The sequence below is a fragment of the Melanerpes formicivorus genome, unplaced genomic scaffold (assembly GCF_026170545.1).
Source record: "Melanerpes formicivorus ecotype bairdi unplaced genomic scaffold, bMelFor1.0.p_v2 SCAF_4, whole genome shotgun sequence".
NCBI classification, from domain to species: Eukaryota; Metazoa; Chordata; class Aves; order Piciformes; family Picidae; genus Melanerpes; species Melanerpes formicivorus.
This window is the reverse complement of record NW_027142356.1, coordinates 29,918,856-29,945,143: the sequence shown is the minus strand read 5'-3', so window position 1 is coordinate 29,945,143 and position 26,288 is coordinate 29,918,856. Positions and strand designations below refer to the sequence as shown.

The window sequence follows — 26,288 nt, the reverse complement described above, 5'->3', positions numbered from 1 at the left end:
ATATTACCTGTCAGCGTCTGTCTGTGTCCTCTGAATTCAGAGCTTCTTCCCCATCTCTTTTGGTATGAAGGAACTTGGGGGTTTTGATGTAGGCTGATACTGGGGAGCCACAGCTGGCTAAGCAGGAGGGGGGCTAGTATAGAGCAGCATGGAAAAGAAGTCTGAGTAAATAGATACCCCCAAGTCTAAGTCCAGGTAGTATAGAAGCGGAAGAACCCAGTTGTCCTGGAGAATATTAAGACACAAAACTATGTTCAATGTGATGTAGCCTCAAAATAATTGCTTTAGGTTTTTACATTGTTTTAATTTAACCTTCTTTCTAAATTAAAAAGCAAAAAAAAAGGAGAGAGAGAGAAAGCTGTCAGTAACTTTGATGAAAATCTTCCCCATGCAGCCTGGTACAAGCAGTGCAACATTTTGGCCTCTTCCATGATTGCTTTTGTACAGAAACCCCACAGTCTTCAGTAAGGTACTGTGTCACACAACCTTTGAGGTCAAAAGGAATCAGGCCATGGCTGCTCTGGAGTTTGATATACCCACAAAGCCAATACTTACTTTGTCATGGACTCATAGCTGCAGCTCCTGTAACTTCCATGCCAACACAAAATAAGTAGCTGATGATTTCTGCTGTCTGTTGTGTGGAGGCTCTTCTCTGAATAGTTTTAATTCGCTAATAAGATATGCAATTTTAGAAACAAGTAGATAATTCAAAGTAATTGACAGCTTGGGGCAGAGAGTAACAAAATGCATTAAGAACCTATTTTGTTTGGTAATTGCATAGCAGAATGTATGGCGACTGCAGTGACAATTAGAAGGGTTTTCAAATCACTGCCAATAAAAGACTTCCGAAACATTGTAGCAAATCCTTAGTAATTATAGTAGGATTCCAAAGCCATCATACAGTTCTGCTGGATATTAAAACTATTGAGGCTGGGTAATAGGAAGCAGTGCATGGTGTTTCTGTGTTCTTTGAATATAGACAGTGTTGCTGGCACTAAGTGGCATCTTTGTTGTTCCATGTCTCCTTCCTAATCTACTAGAGTAGTATTTTTAAACTTTAATTAAGGTGTTTTGTACTGCTAAGTTGCTGTTTGACATCCACTGCAAAAAGGATGTGTTTGCAACAGAACTTGAGTTTGACTTCCCAACTCTAGCAAATATGTGCTGGAAGACTGAAAAACAAATAAAGCTTTTGTCTTCTGTCTTCATGAGTGCTGCAGCCGGTGCAAACCACACAGCCTGTGCATTTCTTGTTAAGCACATTTCAACTTTTTACATGTATGAAAAGCACTGAAGCTCCAGCTCCAGTTTCCCTTTAAGAGGCTTTGAGGGACACTGTTAGTGTGTGCATTCTGTACCTGTGCATACCAACTATGTATGTGGACTGCTTGAAGGTGAGAGAGAAGATGGTTGGTAGGTTTTGTAGAGTTTGGACTAATTTGAGAACCAATACCAAATGGTGGAGAAATAGCTCTGTGTATATCAAACAAGAAGCATTGAAAAATAAACTATAAGTGTTCTGATCCAGGTTTCTGCAGTGAGAAATCCTACATATCCCAATATAAATCAACTCAAGTGTTGGCAAGAGTGTATTTTTGCTAGGGAAAAAATGAATGGTGACCTGAGAAACTCACCCTAAACAGCTTCTGCTGGAAGATTGTGAGCTTTGTCAGAAAAGTAATGAGGTACCTTCTCAATGGAGGTGAGAATAAGCTCTTAAAAGTGTTTTTCCACCTACCTTCTTAGTTTTAAATGCATTGCTTTTATTTAGGAGAAAGATTCATATTGTAATGACAAACCTGTCTGTAGGCATAAATGTTATGCAAAGGGTTTCTAGTACAAGCTAGAGATGACCACTCTTCTTGCCGAAGACAGATTTCTTTTCAGAGGTGATTTTGTATCCCATATGTATCTCTGATAGATACTGAAGACTTGTGTGTCTCCCCGTGTCTGGAAGCTGCAGTGGTATAACTGTGTTGCTGTGCTGCAGAGGACTTTAGTCCAAACTCGTTACACTCTACTTCATGTATACCATGCATCTCTTTCAGTAATTTTAACCCTCTCAGCTCTTACTAGAGCAATGTTTCTTACTGCCATTTTGGGCAGTGATAGAAGGTGTCCTTTTATGCAGGAAGATGTTAAGATGTGGATATTCTGTCATACAGGGTGCCCATCTATCCCTTCTCTCAGCCAATCTCTGAAGTAAAGCCACATCTGAACACCTGCATGAAGAGAATGGCACCTCTTTAGTGGCAAAGAATAAAAGGGAAAATGCCAGCCACCAGAAGAGAAACAAAGCTCTCTTTTCTGTTTTTACTAGTAGCATATTTTCTTTCAGTTGAAGACTGGCATCTCTGGCATATATTCCCTAGCTAATATTTAGTATTCTGGAAGTAAATTAACCACCCTTTCAAGGGAATGGTAAGCTCTTCATCATCCTCTTCTTACTTATGGAAGCAGTCAGCATGGCATCACTACTAAATCAGAAATAATTTAAATTTCATCTTTAGTTGCCATAAGCTAAATTAGTGGTCTTAGGAACACTGGGTGATTTGCTGTAATACCTTGTATGTGCTGCTAATCCATCCTGGTGGTGTGAATATTTATTTCTCGCTGCTTCTCTATAGATATTCAACTAAAGTTGCTAACATCTTTGATTTTAAAAATTATTCCAGTTTCATCTATCATATTCAGACAAGGAGTCCCTAGAAAGGGAGCCTAGAGGTGAATCCCAGCAAGAAGTCTTAAGACGAGCAGCCAAGGATCTTCCTATCTATACACGGACAATGTCTGGAGGTAAATAGGTGTTCAGGAGACCACCGAAGGCAGGTTTCTTGATCTACTACCTGAACTACATTACAAAAATAAACAAATCTAAAGGGTTTGTGTTATAGGGAAGAACTGGTTTTCCTCCTTCCTAAAATAACAAAGTGACACAAGAACTTAACCTTAATGCACCTTTATGCAGCTGTGTTTATTCAGTGGAAGGATTGTTGGGAAGTAAATTGCTTCATGGAACATGAGGTTTTAAACTGTATTGACAACACCTTGCTCTATGTTTGCAAACTGACATTAGCAAATCACTTGTAATACTAACAGACTACAGAAGAAGCTGTAGCAGTCTTTAACTGCATAGATTTCTTCTTTCATAGGTTAAAAATGAATTTAAAATGTTTAATCCCTATTTGCTTGTCTTGTGTAGCTAGATAGACCACAGTAAGAAACTTACCATTGTATTTGCTGGTTGTTCAGTTGCAAGAACAAAAGTTCTTCTAAACTAAAAGTTAACCTACTGATGATGTATGTGAATGCTGTCTGGCTAAGCAAGTCTAAGAGAGAATCTCGTACAGTAAATTAAAGTTGTTAGAATAATAGCTTGAAATGACTGTACTGTTGAACAGTCTTTAAACGTTTTCAAGTCTAGTGAGGACTTTGTGTGTTTGGTTGGTTCTTTGGTTGTTCTGCAAAGCTGAGGGATTTGGAAGAAAAAACCCTTGATTAGCATGATTAGCAGAGACTGCAAAAGCTGAGCTTTTGGGGTTCATTCTGCGGGATTCAGCATTGCAAGTACTTGAAGAATGCTTCAGTATTTGCAACTGCTTCTCGTCATGCTGATATGCTTTCCTGAGGGTTCTGCTGGGCTGAGCTGCTGATATTCCTTTTTGCACAGACTTCAGGACTCAAAATGTGTAACTGTACATGTAGATCTAATTTTGGAACTTTCTTCTTTAGCAATCAGATACTGTGACAGATGCCATCTTGTAAAACCAGATCGTTGCCATCACTGTTCTGTGTGCGACAAGTAAGAAAACATTTTAAATAAGTGATTTTTCTGAATTAATGGACTTTTTTGTCTTGACACAGAAGCTTGTCTCAGTTTAAGGAGCAAGACAGGCTCTCTAACTCTCCTGGAAGTAGTTAAAGAAAAATTCCACACAGGGTTGTATAGAAACACAGAATATTATTGGAAGTTTAAATGGAAGCGCTATTCATAAACTACATGCTACAGTGCAAAGCATATAAAATACAAAGAAACTCATAGGCCATTGTTATCCAATAGCCTCCTTAGGCCAAAGTGTTTCCAGCCTCCACCAAACCAGACCAAAATCCAGGCCGCAAATGCCACCCCCCTATACTTCTCTGTCCCCATACCAAACACGGGTGATGCAAGTAAAATTGATCTTGCCAGCTTCAGACCCCTGCCAAGTTAACCCACCACACTCACTCCCCCACATTGCAAAGATAAGGGAACAGCCACAAGAAGGAGAGAGAGAGAGAGAGAGAGAGAGAGAGAGAGAGAGAGAGAGAGAGAGAGAGAGAGAGAGAGGAGGAAAGGGGAAAAAGGAGAGTAACATCTTGTGCTGTCCCCTTATAAATGGGAGATGCAGGCATTCTGGGAATGAAATAATTACACTTTCAGGTCTGCCTCCTGGACCCATCTATCCTCTGGAGCCTTGTACTCTGTGGGTGCTTAAAGGCACCCAGTCTCAAACTATGAGCTTTTATTTTTTGTGCATAGATTTTTGAGGTTTAATGTTATGGCAGATGAGGTGTTGGGGTCTTTTTTCCTTCCCCTTAGCTTTTTTCATTTAGTTAGTTTTATTTACCTTTTTCTAGAGAAAATTCTAAGGAACATTACTCTAATTGACTTGATGGCTTTCTTGATGCCAACATGAATTGCATGGTCTTATAAATTCTTTACATAATGGTTAAATGTTTTTAATATTAATAAAGACCTTTCCTTAAGAATGTAAGCAAAAAATAGCTGATAAACAAAAATTTGCTTCTTTTGTTACAATCTGAATAAAGATCACTCCCCATCTCAATCTAATCATGATGTCACTTACATCTTACCTGAGGTAATAAACTTAATATCCTGTTTTTCACTGGATAACTTGCAGGTTATTTTTGTTTAAAGAAACAACCAAGCATCCCCCCCATTTCTAACTGAAGCCATAAAATGTTCACCTCCACATTCCCTAGAAGTCTTAATTGCTTTCTAATTTAATCTGTGTTTTGGCTGTTCTTCTCTCTGACCTTTCTCCAGTTAGCTTGGCTGTCTCTGTATTTCTCAAGTCTTGCTCCCAGTGATTTAAATTTCTAATTTTAAGAGAAGAGGCATCCTCAAAAGTTGATTTAGTCTAGCCTTAAGGCTATTCTAGATACTCTTCATCTGATAATACATCAAACCTTCCAACATGATTGTGAGGCAGAGAAGATTTTCCAGTTTTGTCCAGCAAAACAACAGAGGCACTGAAAGAGTAACTTAAGTTGAGGCAGAAAGAAGGTCATGATTGTGTTGTACTGTAATGTGGTTGCAATGCCAGATAGGTCAGGTAGGATTGTAGCTGGGCAGAGTGGAGAAAAAGGGTGCAGAATACCTTAATTTTGTCTTTATCTTGTCAAAATTCATTTTCTTCAATGATATCTGATTTTCTTGTCCATATTTTATTGGTGGAGAATGATTAATTGCAGAATGTTTGAGATTTTTCATACAAGGTAAGTACTTGAAAACCTTGTGTGCACCTGGATATATTTCTACAAAAGCAAATCAGAGACATGGAAGTGTATTTCATTGTATCACTAAGCATGTAATAAGTGAAATATCCCAGTAAATATTCAGGAAATAAACAATAGTTGAAAAACCTATTCAAAATGAGGATCAAATCCTTAAGCTATAGATTGCATTTGCTTAAATCACTGAGCTCTTGACCAAACAAGTGTCTTGATTTTGGGTTACCTACAGTTTAGTTGTAGGTAAACTGTATTATGTGAATGCAAATAGCCATCTTTGTTAAATAGATTAGATGAACAATACTAGATATGGAGGATTCCTAATCTGTATGTGAATAATTGAAATCTGACACATAACTGCTTCTGACTTTGTGTTTTGGTTTTTCTTTCCTATTGCCTTTTGCAATGTTTGGAATTCTGCTGGGTGTTTTTTAAGATGCATTTTGAAAATGGACCATCATTGCCCATGGTGAGTGGACTACTGGCTTTCTTCTCTTACTTTCTTTTATTGTTAAAATAAGCTCTTGAGGGGGCTGTTATGAAGGTGGTGCTTCACTGTTTCTAGGTTTAGATGATTATGTGAGGATAGTGGTCTTGCAGGAGCATTAGTGTTATTTACTGCATGTCCTCTTTTCCTAGTTGGGAAATGTGGAAAGAGGTTCCTGCAACACTTTTGTTAGAGCTCTGGAAGGTAACTCCACGTTGTTACAGTTAGCATGAAGTAGACTTCTGGTCAGTAAGAAAACTACTTTAAGAACTACATCTTTTCGTCATGGACTTTTGAGTATTCCTGTGGCTTAGTTGTGTGATGATTAGATTAAAAACCAAAGGAAAGGGCTGTGCCTTGTTCTCCTTACTGAAGTCCCCACGACAGTTGGAAAGAACAAGTTACCTCTTTTAGTTATATGGGTTCTTTGTTTTCTTTCCTCTTCCTCCCACCCTTCCTCCTTCTGCTGCTGTGTTGGCCTACACAGTGGTTTTGTTTTCTGTCTTTTCTCAGCAGCCCTTCAAACCAGTGGGCAGACAGGATGTATAATTAATTTTATGTCAGTTTGGCAGATATCTCACAGAAATAATTAATGATAATTGTTTAGCAAGGTCCAAGTTAAGAGGATTGAGTGGTAGATAGCAGTTCTTTGCTGCATGAAACTGGTCTAAACATCGCTCATGTTGGACAAACTGAATGGTAGGTAGCTCTGAGCAGCTGGTTTGATCTTCTTAAATCAAATTCCTGGGAAGAGGGAAGAGGAAACTGTCCTAGGGGAAGAAGGGGTGCTGGGCTCCTCCTGATTGCCTTGGTCCTGGCCACAGGTCTGACATAATGCCATATGCAATCTGCCCTTATTTTGCCACTGTGTGGTAAATAGAATTGAAATAAATGTTTACCTGTGTGGGATAGAATTACTGATGACTACTTCTTTTTTTCTGTAGTGCTATCAGCATGTGAAGCTTGACAATGCTCACTGTTAGCAGTGGGCTTCTTAATTCAAAAAACCCAACCAAACAAGAATACCCAGACAATCCCAAAACATGTAAAACCACTGAAAGCAGAACAAATTTCCTATCAGAAACAAAATGTTCTTTTCTTTATTCCTAGAGCTGTCGTGTAGAAAGCTATAAGAAAAAAACAGCTGTCAGCCTGTTGCTGACAAAACACCAGTGAGAAGCTTTATGGTCTGTTTGGAATTCTTTGAGTTGTCCTGCCTTAGGATAGTACATTTTGTTTGGTTTGTTAGCAACCCTCTTGCTTGCTTGGGGTGACCTGGGAACTTTGTGTGAAAGTTAATTGCAGTGGACAAGTGACTTCTGCAAAGGAAAGTGAGGTCCTTGGGAGATGAAGTTTCGTTGGCTTTGAGATGAGGCACTCCGGTGCTTTACTGTACCATGAGTCATTGTGCCCCTGTGCTCAGCACTGGTTAGGCCACACCTTGAGTCCTGTGTCCAGTTCTGGGCTCCTCAATTTAAGAAGGACATTGAGACACTTGTGTCTCACTTTCAAGTGAAGGACACTTGAAAGTGTCCAGAGAAGGACAACGAGGCTGGGGAGGAGGCTGGAGCACAGCCCTGTGAGGAGAGGCTGAGAGAGCTGGGGTTGTTTAGCCTGGAGGAGACTCAGGGGAGACCTTCTTGCTGTCTACAACTCCCTGAAGGGAGGCTGTAGCCAGGTGGGGGTTGGTCTCCCAGGCAAGCAGCACCAGAACAAGAGGACACAGTCTCAAGCTGTGCCAGGGGAGGTTTAGGTTGGATGTTAGGAAGAAATTCTTACCAGAAAGAGAGATTGGTCATTGGAATGTGCTGCCCAGGGAGATGGTGGAGTCACCATCCCTGGAGGTGTTCAAGAGGGGATTGGACGTGGCACTTGGTGCCATGGTCTAGTAGTCATGAGGTTTTGGGTGACAGGTGGGATTTGATGATCTCTGAGGTCTTTTCCAACCTTGTTGATTCTGTGATTCTGTGATTTAAATGTCCTTCGTGCGAACTTCAGTTCCAGAATAAAAGTCCATTGCGTTGAATAGCAAGTCATAAACTGAGCACTGAAGTGTTGTATAAAGGGGCAGTGAAGTGGCATTTCACTAATCCATAGACTTCTAGGAAAACAGACTCCATTTTCCTCTCAGTAGCATTTGGTTATTTTACCTGTTTGCAGAGTCTTCATATCCGAACACACCCAGTTCGAGGCCATGCTTACATTGCTCATTGTTTCTAATCTAGTAACCAATGGGTGCCAAAGAGAAAAGGCAGAAATGGAGAAGGTACTTAAGAAATTCTCTTAATGGAGAATTGTTCCTTTTGTAATTCAAGTAAAAGAAATGCACTAGGAAAAAAAAAAAAAAAAAAAAAGAGGTAATGTCTTGCTTTATTTTCCCTAATTTGAGTGGATTTCCACAGTGCCTTGCTCAGCCTGAAACAAATAACTGTGGAATGGAGCGACAAGAGTGGTTTGGAGTATTTATTTGGAGTTTGCTGATCAGCCTTCATAGTTCTTTTAAAGACCTGAGTTCAGGGGTTCTTTGGGAAATTACTATATGGCTGTTTTGCCAGCTAGAGTAAGGGTGCAAATCAGTGTAACGGGTGGGCTTTAGCCATCACTAGGTGCCGCTTTTGGTTTTTTGTGTTGGGATGTTTTAGAAAGGACCCCGTAAGCTATTGGGAGAGCATTCGAACAGAGCTTATTACTATTTTAATATTCTTCTAGGTGAAGGATTTCTGGAGAAAAAATTAGATGAAGGATTTGGAAGGCAGAAGTAGTAAGATGGTAGTCATGTCCTAGCCCCAGGTCATCTGTCTTCTGCTTTTTGGAAGGCTTTATTTGGGCTGTTGCTTCTGCGCTAATGGAAGTGCTGTGATGAACTGAAATATTTAACTGCCCTCTAACTATTCTAAAAGGTTCAAGTGATGCAGAAACAAAACCATTAGTGATTTCTATGCTATTGCTGCTGCTACTCATACTATATATAGGTGGAGCTGCAAGCAGGAGAGCAATGGCTTGAGTCATTACTGGAAGTATAACTTGTATGTAACAACTCTAATACTAAGAAGATGCACCTGATGTGGAATAATTTGAAACATCTCTCCTTTGTCATTTGAGTCATCTGAAAATAATACAGCATCTCCTTCATCCCATGATGATTTTTGTTAACTGTGTTCTATCACCTTCAGTGCCTTGTGAAATATTTCTTTGCCTAGAACTTTCCTTTAACTTCTGAGACAGAAAGGATGTTTCAGAATCAATGGTTTTACATATACCTATAATCCAAACCATTAACCTGAACTGTTCTCCTGGATGAATGTTGTACTGCAGTAGCACACCGTTGTTCAGCCAGTTGTGTTCATCAGTTTTACTCTTCCTCAAAAATGTTAGGCTTCAAATCTTTTTGATTTGGTTTTACGATTTCACACTGCACACTCAAATAGTGCAACTGCAGAATCTTGGCCCTCGTCTGTCTTCTGACGAACTGTTCTCTTCCTTTAAGAACTCCTCAGCCTGAGGCTTTGTCAAAATTGAAAGGAGTGGAATAATTTTTGAAAGTTTATTTTAACATGTGTGCCATATGCAGCAGTGCAAAAGATCAGCAGGGAAGAAATCTGTCTTCCACTCAAGAAATTTCTTTTTTGAGCAATAGCATTTATTTCACTTGATAGTTCTTTTCTCACATGAAACTGTGTCATAAAGTCAAAACTGTCCCAACATAAATACCAGGAAAGGAAAAGAAGGTTATCCTAAAAACCTTGAGTCTGAATTGGTTTCAGTTAATCATTGAATTGCCTGCTTTGACACATTCAATAAAAAACGTCACACTGCACTGTGGAGAATTGTAAATTTACTTTCCAGTAGGAATCATGAGCTTAGCAACAGATCTTCTGGGGTTTTTTAATTAGAACAATCTGCTGCTAGTCCTTCTTGGCTGTGGTTAATACTGATGCTCAGCTATTGCTGCATGTTTAAATGGCAATGCCAAATTTAATGTTTAGCCAAGGTGGCATGTTTAATAGAAACAAAACCAGTAACAAAACAAACAAACGCCCTATCCACCCTGAGGATGGATAACAGCAGTGTGCAGTGAAGCTTTATTTGGGGCTTCAAGATTTTACCTATCCTGGTTACCATGTATCCTGCCATTACTGTCTTGTAGCAGCTAAAGCTGAGACTCTTCAAATATTCTTATATTTTGAGAATTACTTTTCAATATCCAACCTGGGTTATACTGTGATACTGTAATATATAGGTGTTTTCATGGGTGAAGTCTTGTCTTAATTAGTTAATCTTTCTGGCAGCAACATTCATTAATTAAAGAAGCAATGTGGGTTTGAGTTTTTTTTTAATTCTGTGGAGAGTTAAGTCAAAGTTAGCAGTGCTGTGATACAGACTGAGAGAGTTGTGGCTGTTCTTCCTGGAGAAAAGAAGGCTCTGGGGATACCTTAGAGCAGCCTTCCACTACTTGAAAGGGGCCTGCAAGAAAGGACTACAAGGGGGCCTACAAAAGTGATAGGATGAGAGGGAATGAACTGAAGCTTGAAGAGGGCAGATTTAAACTGGACATTAGGAAGAAATTGTTTACAGTGAGGGTGGTGAGACACTGGAACAGGTTGCCCATTTGGTCACGAATGCACCCTCCCTGGAAGTGTTCAAGGCCAGGTTGGATGAGGCCCTGAGCAACCTGGTCTAGTGGAAGGTGTCCCTGCCCATGGCAGGGCAGGTTGGAATGAGATGATCTTTAAGGTCACTTCCAACCTAAACCATTCTATGAATCTATGAAGTTTTGGCTAGCTTCCTAATGGAACCAAATAAAAATGAAAGGGAAAATGTTCACCAACAGACTTTGCATGGGCAGCACTCCAGTATTTTTCATTTGGTGGATGTAATATCATTACATGTTTAATAAAGCTCTTATCTTCATAATGCTTAATATACTGCCTCTAATGGGAAGTTGCTGTGCTACTAAATGTACCCTCATCATGTCTCTGTGATGATAGTTGCTCATTAGTCTTTCCCAACCTTATTAATTCGATGATTCTATGATTATCACATATGAATTCTTTAAAAATGGGCAACAGGTGGACCTGAAGCCAATAAGTAAAAATAATAAAATGAGATTTATTTGGACATTCAGATGTGTATTTACATGTTCCCAATCTCTTTTATTTGCTGTCGTGTTGGCACTGATGTGGAATGTTTTCTGTTTATTAACCAGTGTTTAATAATTTTACATGAATGTAAATATTTTTAGGAATCTTCTATGAATAGTCTTAAGTTTGAGAATCTTGCTAGCAAGTTTTACATTAATTTGCATTATGATTAATGAAGAAGGATGCTAGCAAGTTTTACATTAATTTGGATTATGATTAATGAAGAAGGATGCTAGCAAGTTTTACATTAATTTGCATTATGATTAGTGAAGAAGGATGTGAATTAAGTGAGGCTGCTTTCATTTTTGACAAAATTCAGCTGAGTTTGAAATTCTTGGCTTGCAATTGTGTCCCAGTTGCTACCTACAGTGTGTCTACTGGTAAAACACAGACACTGAAACTAAAAATGTAACTCTGACTGCAGTCACATTTACATTAGCTGTGCTGGGAACAAATTCCATACCACAAGTCAAAACTGAATTTCAGTAAGCTGTTGAAAATGGTATTACCTAGTAAAGTTCTTTAGGGTTGTGGCTGTTGTTTTGGATAGAATTTCTACACTAATTTGGAAGCTGAGGCTAAATACGCTTCAGTATCTTGAGGCATAACAGAAAGTAAGCAAAACTTGGTTTAGATACTGATACTGACTTTTATAGCCTTAGATAAGTTAGTTTAAGTCTAAATTGCATGAAAGCATAGAATGTAACTTTCTTTACATTCTGGTTTTGGTTTTACTTTTTTATCAGGGTGAACAACTGTGTGGGATTCTCAAATTACAAGTTTTTTCTTCTGTTCTTGGCTTACTCTCTCCTGTACTGCCTTTTCATTGCTGCAACAGACTTACAGTATTTTATCAAGTTTTGGACAGTAAGTAATAGATAATACTGACTTTATGTGTATGAAGTTTATGTGTGAGAAGAGGATGCTCAGGGGAGACCTTATTGCTCTCTGAAAGGAGGTTGTAGCCAGGTGGGGGTTGGTCTCTGCTCCCAGGCAACCAGCACCAGAACAAGAGGACACAGTCTCAAGCTGCACCAGGAGAAGTTTAGGCTTGAGGTGAGGAGAAAGTTCTTCACAGAAAGAGTAATTGGCCATTGGAATGGGCTGCCCAGAGAGCTGGTGTAGTCACTGTCCCTGGAGGTGCTCAAAAAAAGATTGGATGTGGCACTTGAAGCCATGGTTTAGTTGTCATGAGGTGTATTAGCTAATAGGTTGGACTTGATAATCTCTTGAGGTCTTTTCCAACCTGGTTGATTCTATGATTCTGCTCAAGAATCCTAAGACTTGAGGCTTTTCTTTCTATTTCTTGTAGCTTATGAATTTTCACTTATTCCTACAATATTTTGAAGCTGCATAGAACAAGTATGGAATTATGTGGAAAACAGTTTGCAAGGGAATTTACGTTGTAAACAGGTTTAGTTGACTTGCTATAATGCTATGGAAAGGCTCCAGGGACATTTTCTAGTATTATGATTATCTGTGTTGCAACTTAGCATATTACCTTCTTAGATTTGCAATATTTATGCTATGCCTATTCTGAAAAGGCTAATTAGACAATACCATTTTTGTAAGGATAAATTATTTATCCCTCAAGGACCCTTCAAAGGTCAGATGCAATTGCAGGTTCTTCTTACCAGTACTTCAACTTTGTCAAGAAAGGGCCCATGTCTTTAATTTGCATGCTGTCAGCAGCCTAACTGCATGGCCATCAGTACAGAGAAGGTGTATGATTCACTTATTCAGGTTCTTGTTGTGTGGTACGTTTGTGTTCTGCCCTGAATTTGATTTGGCTGGATAGAGTGTTATTAACAATCAGATTAAACAGCTATTTCCCCAGTTCTAACAGCATAATTATTTTATTTTTATCTTTAGAATGGCCTTCCTGATACTCAAGCCAAGTTCCACATCATGTTTTTGTTCTTTGCAGCAGCTATGTTTTCTGTCAGTTTGTCTTCCCTCTTTGGGTATCATTGTTGGCTTGTCAGCAAAAATAAGTCTACACTAGGTAAGTGGATCTAATGCTTCTATGTTTAATGGCAAAAATTAAATGTATATTATGTGTATGGAAGTAATGGGAATCTCCTATAGAGGTTCCTTGGACCCTGACAAGAAGTGCCCAGAATCTGGCAATGTGTCCAGTACTGACTCTGCCCAGTTCTGCTGCGCTTTTCCTTTTGACCCATGAGATCAAGCTATTAGTAAACTTACCCTCTTCCTCTCACTTCCTCCCATCTACAGCCTGCTGACAGAAACTGAATAAACTAATAGTTGAGATCACTTTATAATAAATGTTATACACACCAATACATGCTGGTACAAGTGACTGTTGATTGGCATTTCCAGCCCCCAGGTCAGAGTCCTCTGGTGCGGTGTCTCAGTCAGTGCAGCGACTACAGTACTTCGTACCCTTGGCTCCTGCAGAACCAAAGTTCTTCTCTTCAGTTCTGCTACAGTTGTGTTTAAAAGCTCTGAAAGACATAGTTGTTAATGCCCCAACTTTGCCTGGACTGGAGGCAAAGTGGCCCTAGTGTTAGTTTTGATCAGCATGAATGAGCACAAAGAGCAAGTGTCAGAGAATGATCTGACACGGATGAGCAGACTATAAGGCCCTGCTGCTATATTTAGTAGTAAATGGACCCAGATCTGAAAGGCAGTTTCACAGTTTTGAGTCCTGCCTACCACATAATCATGGATACAGAGAAGGGACTCTGTTATGAGCTAATTTGAAAAACCTCAGAGAAGATGGCCTGTGCCTCTACTGTGGGGCAGTGTGTATAACTGCAGTGAATATCTGTGTTAAACCAGCATTTCCCACCACTGTCTGGTTACAAATCTTAATAGAGAAATAACTGGAGGTGCAGAAGTAGGTCAAGCTTTTCTTCTTTTCCATCGTTCTTTCTGTAGAAAACTCTTTGTTTAGGTTTTTCTTTCTTGAATGCTCTCTGTGGTATAGTCACATGCTGAAAACTGCATGTGACATATCATGTCTTCCTAAAAAGTAAATTCCTCATTTCTCCTTGCCTTGATTAGGGAGGAAAGTGGAGGAGATCTACACCTTTCTTTGGTCACAGAGTTCCTCTGCATGCCCAGTGCCTGTATAGCACTGAGTTTGGCTTTCATGAGTGGACTGTCTCAGTCATTTGGGCAGTACAGCCTTTCTGTGTGAAACTTGAACACTCTGTCTTATGAAGAGATCTAATTCATTTTTCTTCTTTTAAGAGGTATTCAGAGCTCCCATATTTCGTCACAGAACAGACAAGAATGGCTTCAGCTTAGGCTTCAGCAAAAACCTAAGGCAGGTGTTTGGTGATGAGAAGAAATACTGGTTGCTGCCTGTATTTTCAAGGTATACTCAGTTTTTAATGCTTGGTTTGTTGAAACTGTTGAATAAGCAGGATTCACAGGGTTTGGGGGCTGGTTAGTTTTTTCAGATAAGGTGCAGTGATATTCACTTCAGAAAAAAACAAACAACATAATTCCTTGAAGTTGGGATATTATTATTGTTTTTGTATGTATGTATGACACTAATTCTGAAGTTTTCCAGTCTAGGGGATGGTTGCTCCTTCCCAACTTGCCTTGTTAATCAGGATACCGAGCAAGCTTCCACACCTGGCGGTCTTAATTCAACATCCAAAAGGTAATCTGCTTTTTGTTGCTTATTTCAAGCATCTGAAAATACTGTTTTCTCCTGTGCACATGTAAATAGAACCATGTGTAAGATACTTAAAAGTGGTAAGCAGATGATGATCACCCTATTAATAAATGCAAGTCAGATTTTAAACAGCTATGCTGTAATTCAGATAATCCTCAGACTTCTATTAAAATTTATGAAAGTAAAGTTGGCTTCCCCCCTGCAGTCTGCTTTGTCTCAGTTCAGTGACTTTCCCAGGACCTGAATTTTGCTGATGTTAGGCAGGTGTGGAACATTCTGTTCTGCATACACAAGTGCCGGGTTCTACACATTGGCCACAACAACCCCATGCAGTGCTACAGGCTGGGGTCAGAGTGGCTGGAGAGCAGCCAGGCAGAGAGGGACCTGGGGGTGCTGGTCGATGGTAGGATGAACATGAGCCTGCAGTGTGCCCAGGTGGCCAAGAGGGCCAATGGCATCCTGGCCTGCATTAAGAACAGTGTGGCCAGCAGGAGCAGGGAGGTCATTCTGCCCCTGTACACTGCATTGGTTAGGCCACACCTCGAGTACTGTGTCCAGTTCTGGGCCCCTCAGTTTAGGAAGGATGTTGACTTGCTGGAACGAGTCCAGAGAAGGGCAATGAAGTTGGTGAGGGGCTTGGAACACAAGCCCTATGAGGAGAGACTGAGGGAGCTGGGGCTGCTTAGCCTGGAGAGGAGGAGACTCAGGGGTGACCTTATTGCTCTCTACAACTACCTGAAGGGGGGTTGTAAACAGGCAGAGGTTGGTCACTTCTCCCAGGCAGCCAGCACCAGAACAAGAGGACACAGTCTCAGGCTGCGCCAGGGGAAGTTCAGGCTGGAGGTCAGGAGGAAGTTTTACACAGAGAGAGTGATTGCCCATTGGAATGGACTGCCCGGGGAGGTGGTGGAGTCGCCGTCACTGGTGGTGTTCAGGAGGAGACTTGACAGGGTGCTTGGTGACATGGGTTAGTTGATTAGGTGGTGTTGGGTGATAGGTTGGACGTGATGATCTTGAAGGTCTCTTCCAACCTGGTTTATTCTATTCTATTCTATTCTATTCTATTCTATTCTATTCTATTCTATTCTATTCTATTCTATTCTATTCTATTCTAAGATGGTTAGTTGGTCTGCCTGTGACATGGATGCATTGTCATGCAAGGCTTTTGGGGGAGGCCTGCTTCTTCCTATCTGGTGAAAGATGCTTCAGATAAGGAAATCCCCAGCCTCAGCCCTGTGCCACAGCACAGGAGGCTGCATGTTGAATGCATGTGTTTTGTTTCTGCTGTTAATAGGACATATTTTCTTAATTCTTGTGATTTATGGACATGACATCTTCATACCATCTGTGAAAGATATGCAGATGCTCCTTTAAAGGACTACAATAGCTTCATGTTTCATACTGTAACTTTTTTTCAATATTTATGTAATGAAGAGTGTAATAAGTATAGTAGACTTGATATGTGACTAAGGAATTATAAAGGAATCATACTGACAATATTTTATTCATAAAAAAACATTGTGTTTCAGCTAACTCTTTATTGATGTTTTAAATCCTACCCCAGTGACCCATAGGTTATATTAGGCAAGAGATTTTGGAGGTGTTCTCTCCACTATTTATTGTGTCAGGTTTATTGTAGTAGGAGAGAATGTGGATAGAGTGCCTTTGGAAATGTATTAGAATGGAATAGAATTAACCAGGTTGGAAAAGACCTTTGAGATCAAGTCCAACCTATCACCCAAGACCATCTGATCAACTAAAGCATGGCACCAAGTGCCTCATCCAGTCTCTTCCTAAACACCTCCAGTGATGGTGACTCTACCACCTCCCTGGGCAGCTCATTCCAATGGCCAATCACTCTTTCTGTGAAGAACTTCTTCCTAACATCCAGCCTAAATCTCCCCTGGTGCAGCTGGAGACTGTGTCCTCTTGTTCTGGTTGCCTGGGAGAAAAGACCAACCACCACCTGTCTACAACCTCCCTTCAGGTAGTTGTAGACAGCAATAAGGTTTCCCCTGAGCCTCCTCCTTTCCAGGCTAAACAACCCCAACACTCTCAGCCTCTCTTCATAGGGCTTGTGCTCCAAACCCCTCCCCAGCTTTGTTGCCCTTCTCTGGACACATTCCAGCAACTCAGCATCTTTCCTAAACTGCGGGCCCAGAACTGGACACAGGACTCAAGATGTGGCCTAACCAGTGCTGAGTACAGGGCACAATGACTTCCTTGCTCCTGCTGGCCACACTATTCCTGATCCAGGCCAGGATGCCATTGGCCTTCTTGGCCACCTGGGCACACTGCTGGCTCATATACTGTACTAATATATAATAGCTATATATTATTTATATAGATACATGTGTGTGATATATTACTATATAAGAATCAGAATGCTTCCCTGCTTTCTGCTAGGGAGTTGCTTTTTAGAATGTGCTTGCATCTATGACAGCCACAGCGTAATGTATGTAATGATAAACAGTAGTGATTCATCAGGAAAGAAGCAAGGTCAGGTAGAGAAGATGCTTCATGCAACATACTGTTTGTGATGTGTGGGAAGATTATGAAAAATGGCTGCAGTTTACTAATGTTCTTTTTATTGGCATCCCAGTGAGAACCACCTGTTTCCTGCAAAGCCGCTGCGTGATTCCCAGAGCCACCTTCTCACGGATACGCCATCTTGGTCAGAAACTAATGCAAAGGCTGAAAAGGACAAAGTGGGTAAGGAATTGATTTGTGCTGCAATTATTAGTTTTGTAATCAACTAGTTTTCCCCCTCTCCTCTGCCCTGGTGAGGCGGCATCTGGAATATTGTGTCCAGTTCTGGGCTTCCCAGTTCAAGATGGACCTCAGGGAACTGCTTGAAAGAGTTCAGCGCAGAGCCACAGAAATCATTAATGGAGTGAAACATCTTCCTCATGAGGATAGACTGAGGGAGCTGGGGCTCTTGAGTTTGGAGAGGAGGAGACTGAGAGATGATCTCATTCATGTTTATAAATATGTAAAGGGTGAGTGCCAAGAGGATGGAGCCAGGCTCTTCTGGGTGATGCCCAATGACAGGACAAGGGGCAATGGGTGGAAGTTGAGGCATAGGAAGTTCCATGTGAACATCAGGAAAAATTTTTCACTGTGAAAGTGATGGAACACTTGAACACTGGAACACCCAACTGGATGCATTCCTGTGTGATCCTGCTCTGGCAGTGGGGTTGGACTGGACTCCAAGTCACACTCCTCACCGGCTGGGCTTCAGTTGCCCGTGGGCCGCGTCCACTGATTGCTACACAAGGATAAGCCCTATGAGGAGAGGCTGAAGGAGTAGCCTGGAGAAGAGGAGGCTCAGGGGAGACCTCATTGCCCTCTACAGCTACCTGAAAAGTGGTTGTAGCCAGGAAGGGGTTGGCCTCTTCTCCCAGGCAACCAGCACCAGAACAAGGGGACACAGTCTCAAGCTGCGCCAGGGGAAGTTTAGGCTCAAGGTGAGGAGAAAGTTCTTCACCGAGAGAGTCATTCGTCATTGGAATGTGCTGCCCAGGGAGGTGGTGGAGTCACTGTCCCTGGAGGCGTTCAAGAGGGGATTGGACGTGGCACTTGGTGCCATGGTCTAGTCATGAGGTCTGTGGTGACAGGTTGGACTCGATGATCCTCGAGGTCTCTTCCAACCTTAGCCATACTGTGATACTGTGATAGATGATCTCTCAAGGTCCCTTCTGGCCCCTAACAGCCTGTGATTCTGTGAGTTTTAGAAGGCAGAGTGTAAAAATCACCAAGGTCATTTGTTGGTTTTTTTCATAAACCAAAATTCATGAAGCTTATTTTAAATGCATGCTTATAGGAAGTTCTGCATATTGAGCTGCTCTGCCCTTCCCAGTTAGACCTGACCAAGAGATACTGAGAACACTAACACCATTGGGTGCTAAGTATCTTCTAGGCTAAGCCAGGTAATTATTGCAATGACACATTGCTTATACCAGAATACAATGATACCTTGTTGCAGCGAGTGAAAAGCAGTGTAGTGGACACAGGACAGGAAGAGAGTTGGTAGCAGTGGCATGATTTTAAGATGAATTGTTAATTAAAGTTTGTATTGTTTGCTGAAATAGACATGAGCCCTTTCCCTGTGGAAATTTTGTCTTGAAAGGTATGAGCAATCCTGCATTAACCATGGAAAATGAAACCTAATTTCTCTTGAAACAAACATCTGAATACGTAAGGAAAGGTATGTTAATGTTTTGTGTACCTCATATGTTACTCCATCATGCCATACCACTTAAAGAATACACAACAGAAAATAATTAAACCAATTCCTGCTTTCTTCAGTTTGATTTGTTGGGGTTTTTTTTGCCATGACCAGTAGCACGTGAATTTATAGCTGTAAACTAAACCTATTTCTTCATGTGTCCTGTTTTCAAAACAGTTTAACCTTTACATCCATTGAATTTAGTTAATACTTCAAAATAGTGTTACTCCCTTTCTGTTAAAGAATGAAATCATGGCTGTTCAAGCTGTCCAGCAAATAATTGTAAAGCTAAGATTGAAAGTTTGGAGTCACCATCCCTGGAGGTGTTCAGGAGGGGACTGGATGTGGCACTTGGTGCCATTGTTTAGACATGAGGTCTGTGGTGACAGGTGGGACTTGGTGATCTTTGAGGTCTCTTCCAGCCTTGGTGATTCTGTGAAAATTGAGTTAGTTCTTAACCCTGAGTACAAAGATCATAGCTTGGTCTGATAAAGGAGGTGAGTGCTGCACTTTGGCTATGGCAATCCCATGCAGAGCTACAGGCTGGGGTCGGAGTGGCTGGAGAGCTCCCAAACAGAGCTGGGGGTGCTGATTGACAGCCACCTGAATATGAGCCAGCAGTGTGCCCAGGTGGCCAAGAGGGCCAATGGCATCCTGGCCTGCATTAGGAATAGTGTGGCCAGCAGGAGCAGGGAGGTCATTGTGCCCCTGTACCCTGCTTTGGTTAGGCCACACCTTGAGTACTGTGTCCAGTTCTGGGCCCCTCAGTTTAGGAAGGACATCGAAATACTTGAACGTGTCCAGAGAAGGGCAACAAGGCTGGGGAGGGGCCTTGAGCACAGCCCTATGAGGAGAGGCTGAGGGAGCTGGGATTGTTTAGCCTGGAGAAGAGGAGGCTCAGGGGTGACCTCATTGCCCTCTACAACTACCTGAAAGGTGGTTGTAGCCGGGAAGGGGTTGGTCTCTTCTCCCAGGCAACCAGCACCAGAACAAGGGGACACAGTCTCAAGCTGCGCCAGGGGAGGTTTAGACTCGAGGTGAGGAGGAAATTCTTCACCCAGCGAGTCATTCGTCATTGGAATGGGTTGCCCAGGGAGGTGGTTGAGTCATCGTCCCTGGAGGCGTTCAAGAGGAGATTGGACGTGGCACTTGGTGCCATGGTCTAGTCATGGGGTCTGTGTTGATAGGTTGGACTCGATGATCCTCGAGGTCCTTTCCAACCTAAGTTATACTGTGATACTGTGATACTGTGAAGTCTATCAGATGAAGAAGAAAGGTTTATTCTAATGCATAAGCTATTAGCAGCTTGTTCTTCAGTGTCAGGTACTGAGCTGCATCCTATTTTAATAATAAATAAGTGCTGCCTGCTGAAGACAAGAGGTGTCCATGGGACTTCCTGAGTATTTGTCACCTATTGTCAAAAAGATGGTGTTGATTTCTTGCATTGATATGTGGACACATAGCCTTCTCAGAAGGCAGCTTTGACTCCAAACCTATGAATTTCAGCATACCAAACAATTTACAATTCTCCAGTAACATTGGAGAAGTTCCAACAAGGATATTTCCTTCTCAGCTCTTGGGAGCATCCTTTCAAATACCCTGAAAAGGTGTCTCAAGTGGATGTCCTTCACTTGTGTGTGACGTGACTCCTGGACATACTGTCATGGCTGTCAGGTTGCTCCTGGAGGTCACTCGTGGAGGAAGTAGGAGGTGCAGAAAGCCATCAGGCAACTGCAGTGATTGTTACAAGAGCTGTAGTGTTGTACTGCCAAGGCAGGTTATAAAAATGGTAGCTGTGCAGATACTAAAGAGGTCTCAGAAGTTCAGAGAAACTCAAAAAACTCTTGACTCTCACATTATGGTTTTGTGTTAAGTGGTGAATGAAGTCACAGATGGTTCCAAATATAGGTACATCTACAAACTTGGTGATGGTGTGAAGTGTTAAAGTGTTGAAAATGTGGATGTCAAATGAACAGAGTTAGAGATGACAAAATTAAACTCAGCTGGTGCCTGCAGTTTTGACTGCTCTCTAGGGTTTATTTGAGTCTAAGAATCTCATTTCTAACCAGTTGTTAAAAATGTGAAATGCCATTCTTCTGCCCTGATTAATCCATCAGTTGTTTCAACAAAGCAGCCGCTTCTGGAAAACAAAATTACTCAGTTTCAATGAGTCTCTTACACGTCACCGCTGCTCAAGAGCAAAGCATCACAGACAGGCTTTAAAGAAACAGATTTTGGGGGTCTAGTTTTGTCAGGTTGGAGCTCTACTTTCTACTTTATTTGCTGAAGTACTCATTTTTAAACTTTAGTGCTTCTTTAAAGAGTGCACACATATTATTGGAACTTTGGAGGTGGGGAGATTCAGGCTAGATGTGAGGAGGAGGTTCTTTACCATGAGAGTGGTGAAACCCTGGAATGGGTTGTCCAGGGAGGTGGTCGAGGCCCCGTCCCTGGGGGTGTTTAAGAGCAGGCTGGATGAGGCTCTGGCCAGCCTGATGTAGTGTGGGGTGTCCCTGCCCATGGCAGGGGGGTTGGAACTAGATGATCATTGTGGTCCCTTCCAACCCTGAATGAAACTATGAAACTATGAAACTATTTAGGTTATCCTGAATATCAAATATTGGCTGTGGTTGTTCTCAAGGTGCTGAAAGTGTTTGGTTTGGGTTTTTTTTTTGTTTCAAGCTGTTTAGCTTCATAACCATCTCATGTTCTTTTCTGGTTGGTTGTTGGTAGTTTGTTTTCTTTTAGTCCAGTCTGAGACACTAACAATTAGATTTGTGGTTTCAATCTTATCACCCCACCTCTGGGTATTGAGAGGCCTTGTTGTTTGGTTTAAGGGTTAGTTTGTTGGGTTTGTTTTTCTATTAGTGAGCATCCATTCTGAAGTGCAGCTTCTCAAAGAGACCACTTTCAGAGGAGGTTACATTCCAAAGAATACGTGTAAAGCTATATAAGTTAGTCAGACTGATTCATGCTCAGCTCAAAAGGGCAGCAGCTAAGGCCTGATAATTTCTCTGCCATGAGCTAAGTGCCAGTTTGGTTGTATGCACCCTTAGCTCTGTCTGAGATACTTCTGTGTGGCACTTAAAAGCCTTTCAGAAAAGGAAACAAAAACCCCCCATATTACTGTGTGTATAGATTATAAACCTGACATATGTAAGAGCCCTTATATGAAAACATGTTTACTTTTTAACTTCTTTCTGTTTAATTTCATTACTTTGTCAATATTTGAGTTGTATTTGTTCCTAGGGAGCAAATAGAATACTTTAATAAAGATGGTGAAGTCTTAACAACAAAACCAACTAATTTCATCCTAGACATGAAAAATACAGCCTGCATGTTAGCAATTTGAATTTCTGTCCCAGCTAAGGATATGTTTAATATCCTGTAGTCCTTTGTAGTTAAATCAGAGGACTAATGAGTCATAGCACCAGATGTGGCTTACAGTAATGTAACAGAAAGTTGTTTTTTAATGATGTTGGTACCTGGAAATACTCCAAAAATAGCTCACTTCATTTTACAAACTGGTGGCCTACTTGCTTAGGTAGTCAGTTTTTAATCGCTGTCATCCTGAAGTGGATTCATGACTTAGCTGCAAACAACCTTACAGCATTCCTCTTCAGGGTGGGATTTTCATTTAGCTGTTGTTCACATTGCCCTTTGAGTTGATGATACTTGTTGCAATAACATATTTTGTAAGTATTTTTTCAATTCTGACAGTGTATTTTGTGACTAATGCTCTGTTGCAGTTCAAGAAGAAGCTGTCCTTGGAAGGAAGATGCCTTTCTTCCAAATATCAGCGCTGCTGGCCAGCTGCTCCTGTCTGCTCCTCTGCGGATGTGCTCAGAAAACAAACTGACAGATGATTTAGCTGTCTCCATGTCACTGCTTGAAACATGAAATTAAACATACAATTTCTGAACCATGTAAAGAATGTTTTCACTTAAAATTACTGGGTTTGAAAAGGATGATTCTGAGTGTTAAGGGGTGGGGTGGGGGGAAAGTCTTGAGTTTACAGTTGTAAAAATGCAATGGCTGGCTTTACTTTGATACTCAGCACAACAAAAATGTGACCTCCTTAACACATCAGTCCATGATCTTGCCTTGGTTTTAAAAATTCACCTGCTAACTCAAATTGCTGTGAGTAGTTGACTTTACAATCAATGTTTTGCACTACTGGCTTTAAGAACTGGGAGAAGAGCCAGTGGTGATGATGAATAATTTAGTGGCTTGGTGGACTGTATTTTCTTTTGAGTGCTTGATAAGCAATTTTTGAAGATAAGGAAACCCCAGTGAAGTGTCTGACTATGTTTGGAAAACATTATTGCAGAAGCTCCATTTTCCCTCAGCTCTGCGTTAGCAGTAACCTGGAAAGCTGTGGAGGGGTAAAACCCCTCTTTGGTAATTGAATGCTACAGTGGATCACTGGTAAGTGGAGCGATAAAAAGCCTGAGTTCAGATGGGTAATACATAAATGCAGCTGGCCAGCTGGGGATCTTGATGGGAGCTGCACATGGCAGTGCTGTGAAATGAGGATTTTATTGTCCTATTTGGAGCTGTTAACCTCTTTGGGAAATTAGTGTTGTCTCTTAACTTTGATCCAAAAGGCTTTTTACCAAGCTGTGTTCTTGAAGGCCACTGTCTTTCAAAATCCTAGTTTCTGATTGATCAACAGTTGTCTTGGGTGTTTTTCTTTATACTTGTTGTTTAAGACACTGCCTTTCTTACTGTCTAATTAACAAACACCATGTACAATCAAGGAGACTTACTGTTCTGATTTATGATACTTGCATTTACAGGACAACAGAGATTTGTTTGCCATACCAAAAAGCAAAGTTGCTGCAGCTAGGAAACCCCTTCAATTCAGTTAGGAGCTGGCAGCTTTCTTAGGATCTGAGTTTATCAGCCAGGTCATTAAAAAAAGGCATTATCAATTTTCAAAGTCAACGAAATTTCAGCAACACAAAACCTAATTGTCTTGTGCCTTCTGTACACACTCCATTTATGGTGTCAGGGTTTACATTTAAATGCAAATTGCTATTCTGAAAACAACTTTAGGAGAACTCAATTAGCTTTCTAGGTGGCTAGATAAAAAGACTAGTCAAGGAAAAAACAAAAAGTGAAAACCTCTCAGACGAAGCTCAGTTCTGTTACCAAACCTAAATCACTTAGCAAGTTGGTTCACACTGTAAGGGTGTCAGTTGTTTGTTCAGAAAACTGGCAGCAGGACTAAGTGCATTCACTCTTCCACAGGCAGGTAACTTTGTCTTTCCTGGGGGGTGGTTTACAACTTAAGTGATTGCTGTTGGAGCACAAATGAGGCTTTTTTTCTTTTCCTAGGGAGGGGAAATACATTTATTTTACCAGCCTGAAAACATCTGTTTCTTGCCAGAAGTGCCAGAGTGTGGGTCCCTTGATGTAGAACACCTTTTTTTAAACTAGCATGAAGGTAGCATACAGTTTACATGATGCCTGCAGATCTCTAGCAACCAAAAGTTTTTTGCAGCTATTTATTCAGTGTTGTTCGGTCAGCTTACCTCATCTTAGTGTTTGTTTCAAGGCTAACTTGTCAAGGGATAAAGGGGGAGAGGAAAAAAAAACACACTATATTTTTTGACACTTCAGGGTCTTTACCTATCTGTATAGTCTTGGGTTTTATGCAGTTAGTCACAGGGTAGCTTGTCATGGAGCATGCATTTGGCAATACTGAGTTGAAAAGTTGAGATTCAGCTTCAGTGTGACTTGCTCCTTATTTTTACATAAGTACAAAGTACATTTCTTCTTCAGCAAAACACATCATGGAAATGGATCTGTCTAATACAGGTGTCAGCCTCCCTTACTGTGGCCAGGGCTCTGAAAGCTTTCAGTAAGGCTGGGGATCCAGGTGGAGAAAGGATAGAGATAAGGAATCAAGAAATGCCTGGCTTCTGCATGTCTCTCAGAAGTCACACTTGGAAAGCACAAATAGCCCTAAGTAATCTACAGCTTTGATGTAGCCAGAGGCTGTCCCTCTAGCTGAAAACTGATGGAAGTGTAAGAAGCATATGTTGATGAAGGAAAGGAGGAGAAGGGGAAAGGGAAATTATTCTAGCTCAAAGGTAAATGTTAAGCAGATTTGAGCCAGAGGGCTGTGGCTACACTTGCTCTCAGGATGGGTACAAGTTGTGCCTCCACAAGGAGCACTGTCAGCATACTTTTGAGGGTTCCTGGCAGTTCCCACTGTACAGAGCATGGACAAAAGTGCTCCAAAGTATAATTTCTGGTATGATTATTCTTATATAGCAAAGTGAAAGTGGTCTTTTTGACACATCGTCACTGAGCACTGATGTGGTTACAATGCACACGGGAGAATTCGTGGGGAGGTAAGGGGGAAGCGCGGCTGTAACGTTTGTCTGCTTACACCAGTTCTCCTGTTCTTTGTATTCTTGCTAGGCACTTTACTACAGCCTTTTGTGTAACTTCTGTATTTTTTTTAAAGACTGCTTTTTACCTACTGTACAGTTACTAATCTACTTTTTTGCTAAAAAAGTAAAGAGTATCCCTGATAGTTGTTTAGCAGTGTGACTGCATTTGAGGCTTCAGTAGAAGTTGGATGAGTTCTGCAGACTACCCAGATGGGCCTGAGTCCCAATGACAACAGAGTTAAATTTATTTTGTATATATGTAAACAGTTTTATGAATCATAGCCCCCCACAGACGTAAGAAGCTTCCTTCATTTGTAGGTTTGAACCAATCTTATTACACGTCTGCACCAGGAAGTGGTTCACACATTCTGTGTCGGTTGATGTACTGGTGGTGGAGCGCTCAAAATCTTCACAGAGAACTATTTTTGTTATGAAATGGAGCACTAGATGTTGATGAGCTCCTCCCACTGAGCAATTGGACACAGCTGCTGCCATGCACTTTAATTTTTTAACTGGAGAGTACAATGACACTGCCCAGTTTAAAGTTGCAGATTGCGAGTTCTTCAGGAGCCTACAGCTGTGGGCAGGTAACCCATGAAACCGCTAACTAATTTTTAACTGTTGATGTACTTAAAATCAAGGTCTTCAAGCAAGGCTTCAGAAAAGCTGCAGGAAGCAAGTTTGCTTTAGTGCATGGTATGCTGTAGCTGTTGTTAATCATTATTTGGACTGAGAGTTCTTGCCCTGATTCAGTTGACTGGTTGTCACACTGGTGTGTTGGCGTGCGGGGGAGGAATATATTTTTAGTGTATAACTTTGCCACTTGTTAATGTACTGCTCACATAAATAAATGCTTCTTGTT

At 41.1% G+C, this 26,288-nt stretch overlaps 1 protein-coding gene across 1 annotated transcript in view; it reads left to right on the top strand.

Annotated features, from left to right (window-relative positions):
• Window positions 1-26,288, top strand: part of ZDHHC2 (zinc finger DHHC-type palmitoyltransferase 2) — a 41,744-nt gene extending 15,456 nt beyond the window's left edge. The window contains exons 4-13 of the mRNA XM_068137512.1: window positions 2,676-2,796; window positions 3,733-3,802; window positions 5,951-5,983; window positions 11,889-12,009; window positions 13,015-13,147; window positions 14,362-14,488; window positions 14,687-14,779; window positions 17,397-17,506; window positions 18,924-19,001; window positions 22,772-26,288. Coding sequence (XP_067993613.1) covers window positions 2,676-2,796; window positions 3,733-3,802; window positions 5,951-5,983; window positions 11,889-12,009; window positions 13,015-13,147; window positions 14,362-14,488; window positions 14,687-14,779; window positions 17,397-17,506; window positions 18,924-18,964 — 849 coding nt within the window. The 3' untranslated portion in view covers window positions 18,965-19,001; window positions 22,772-26,288. The remainder of the gene's footprint in view (window positions 1-2,675; window positions 2,797-3,732; window positions 3,803-5,950; window positions 5,984-11,888; window positions 12,010-13,014; window positions 13,148-14,361; window positions 14,489-14,686; window positions 14,780-17,396; window positions 17,507-18,923; window positions 19,002-22,771) is intronic.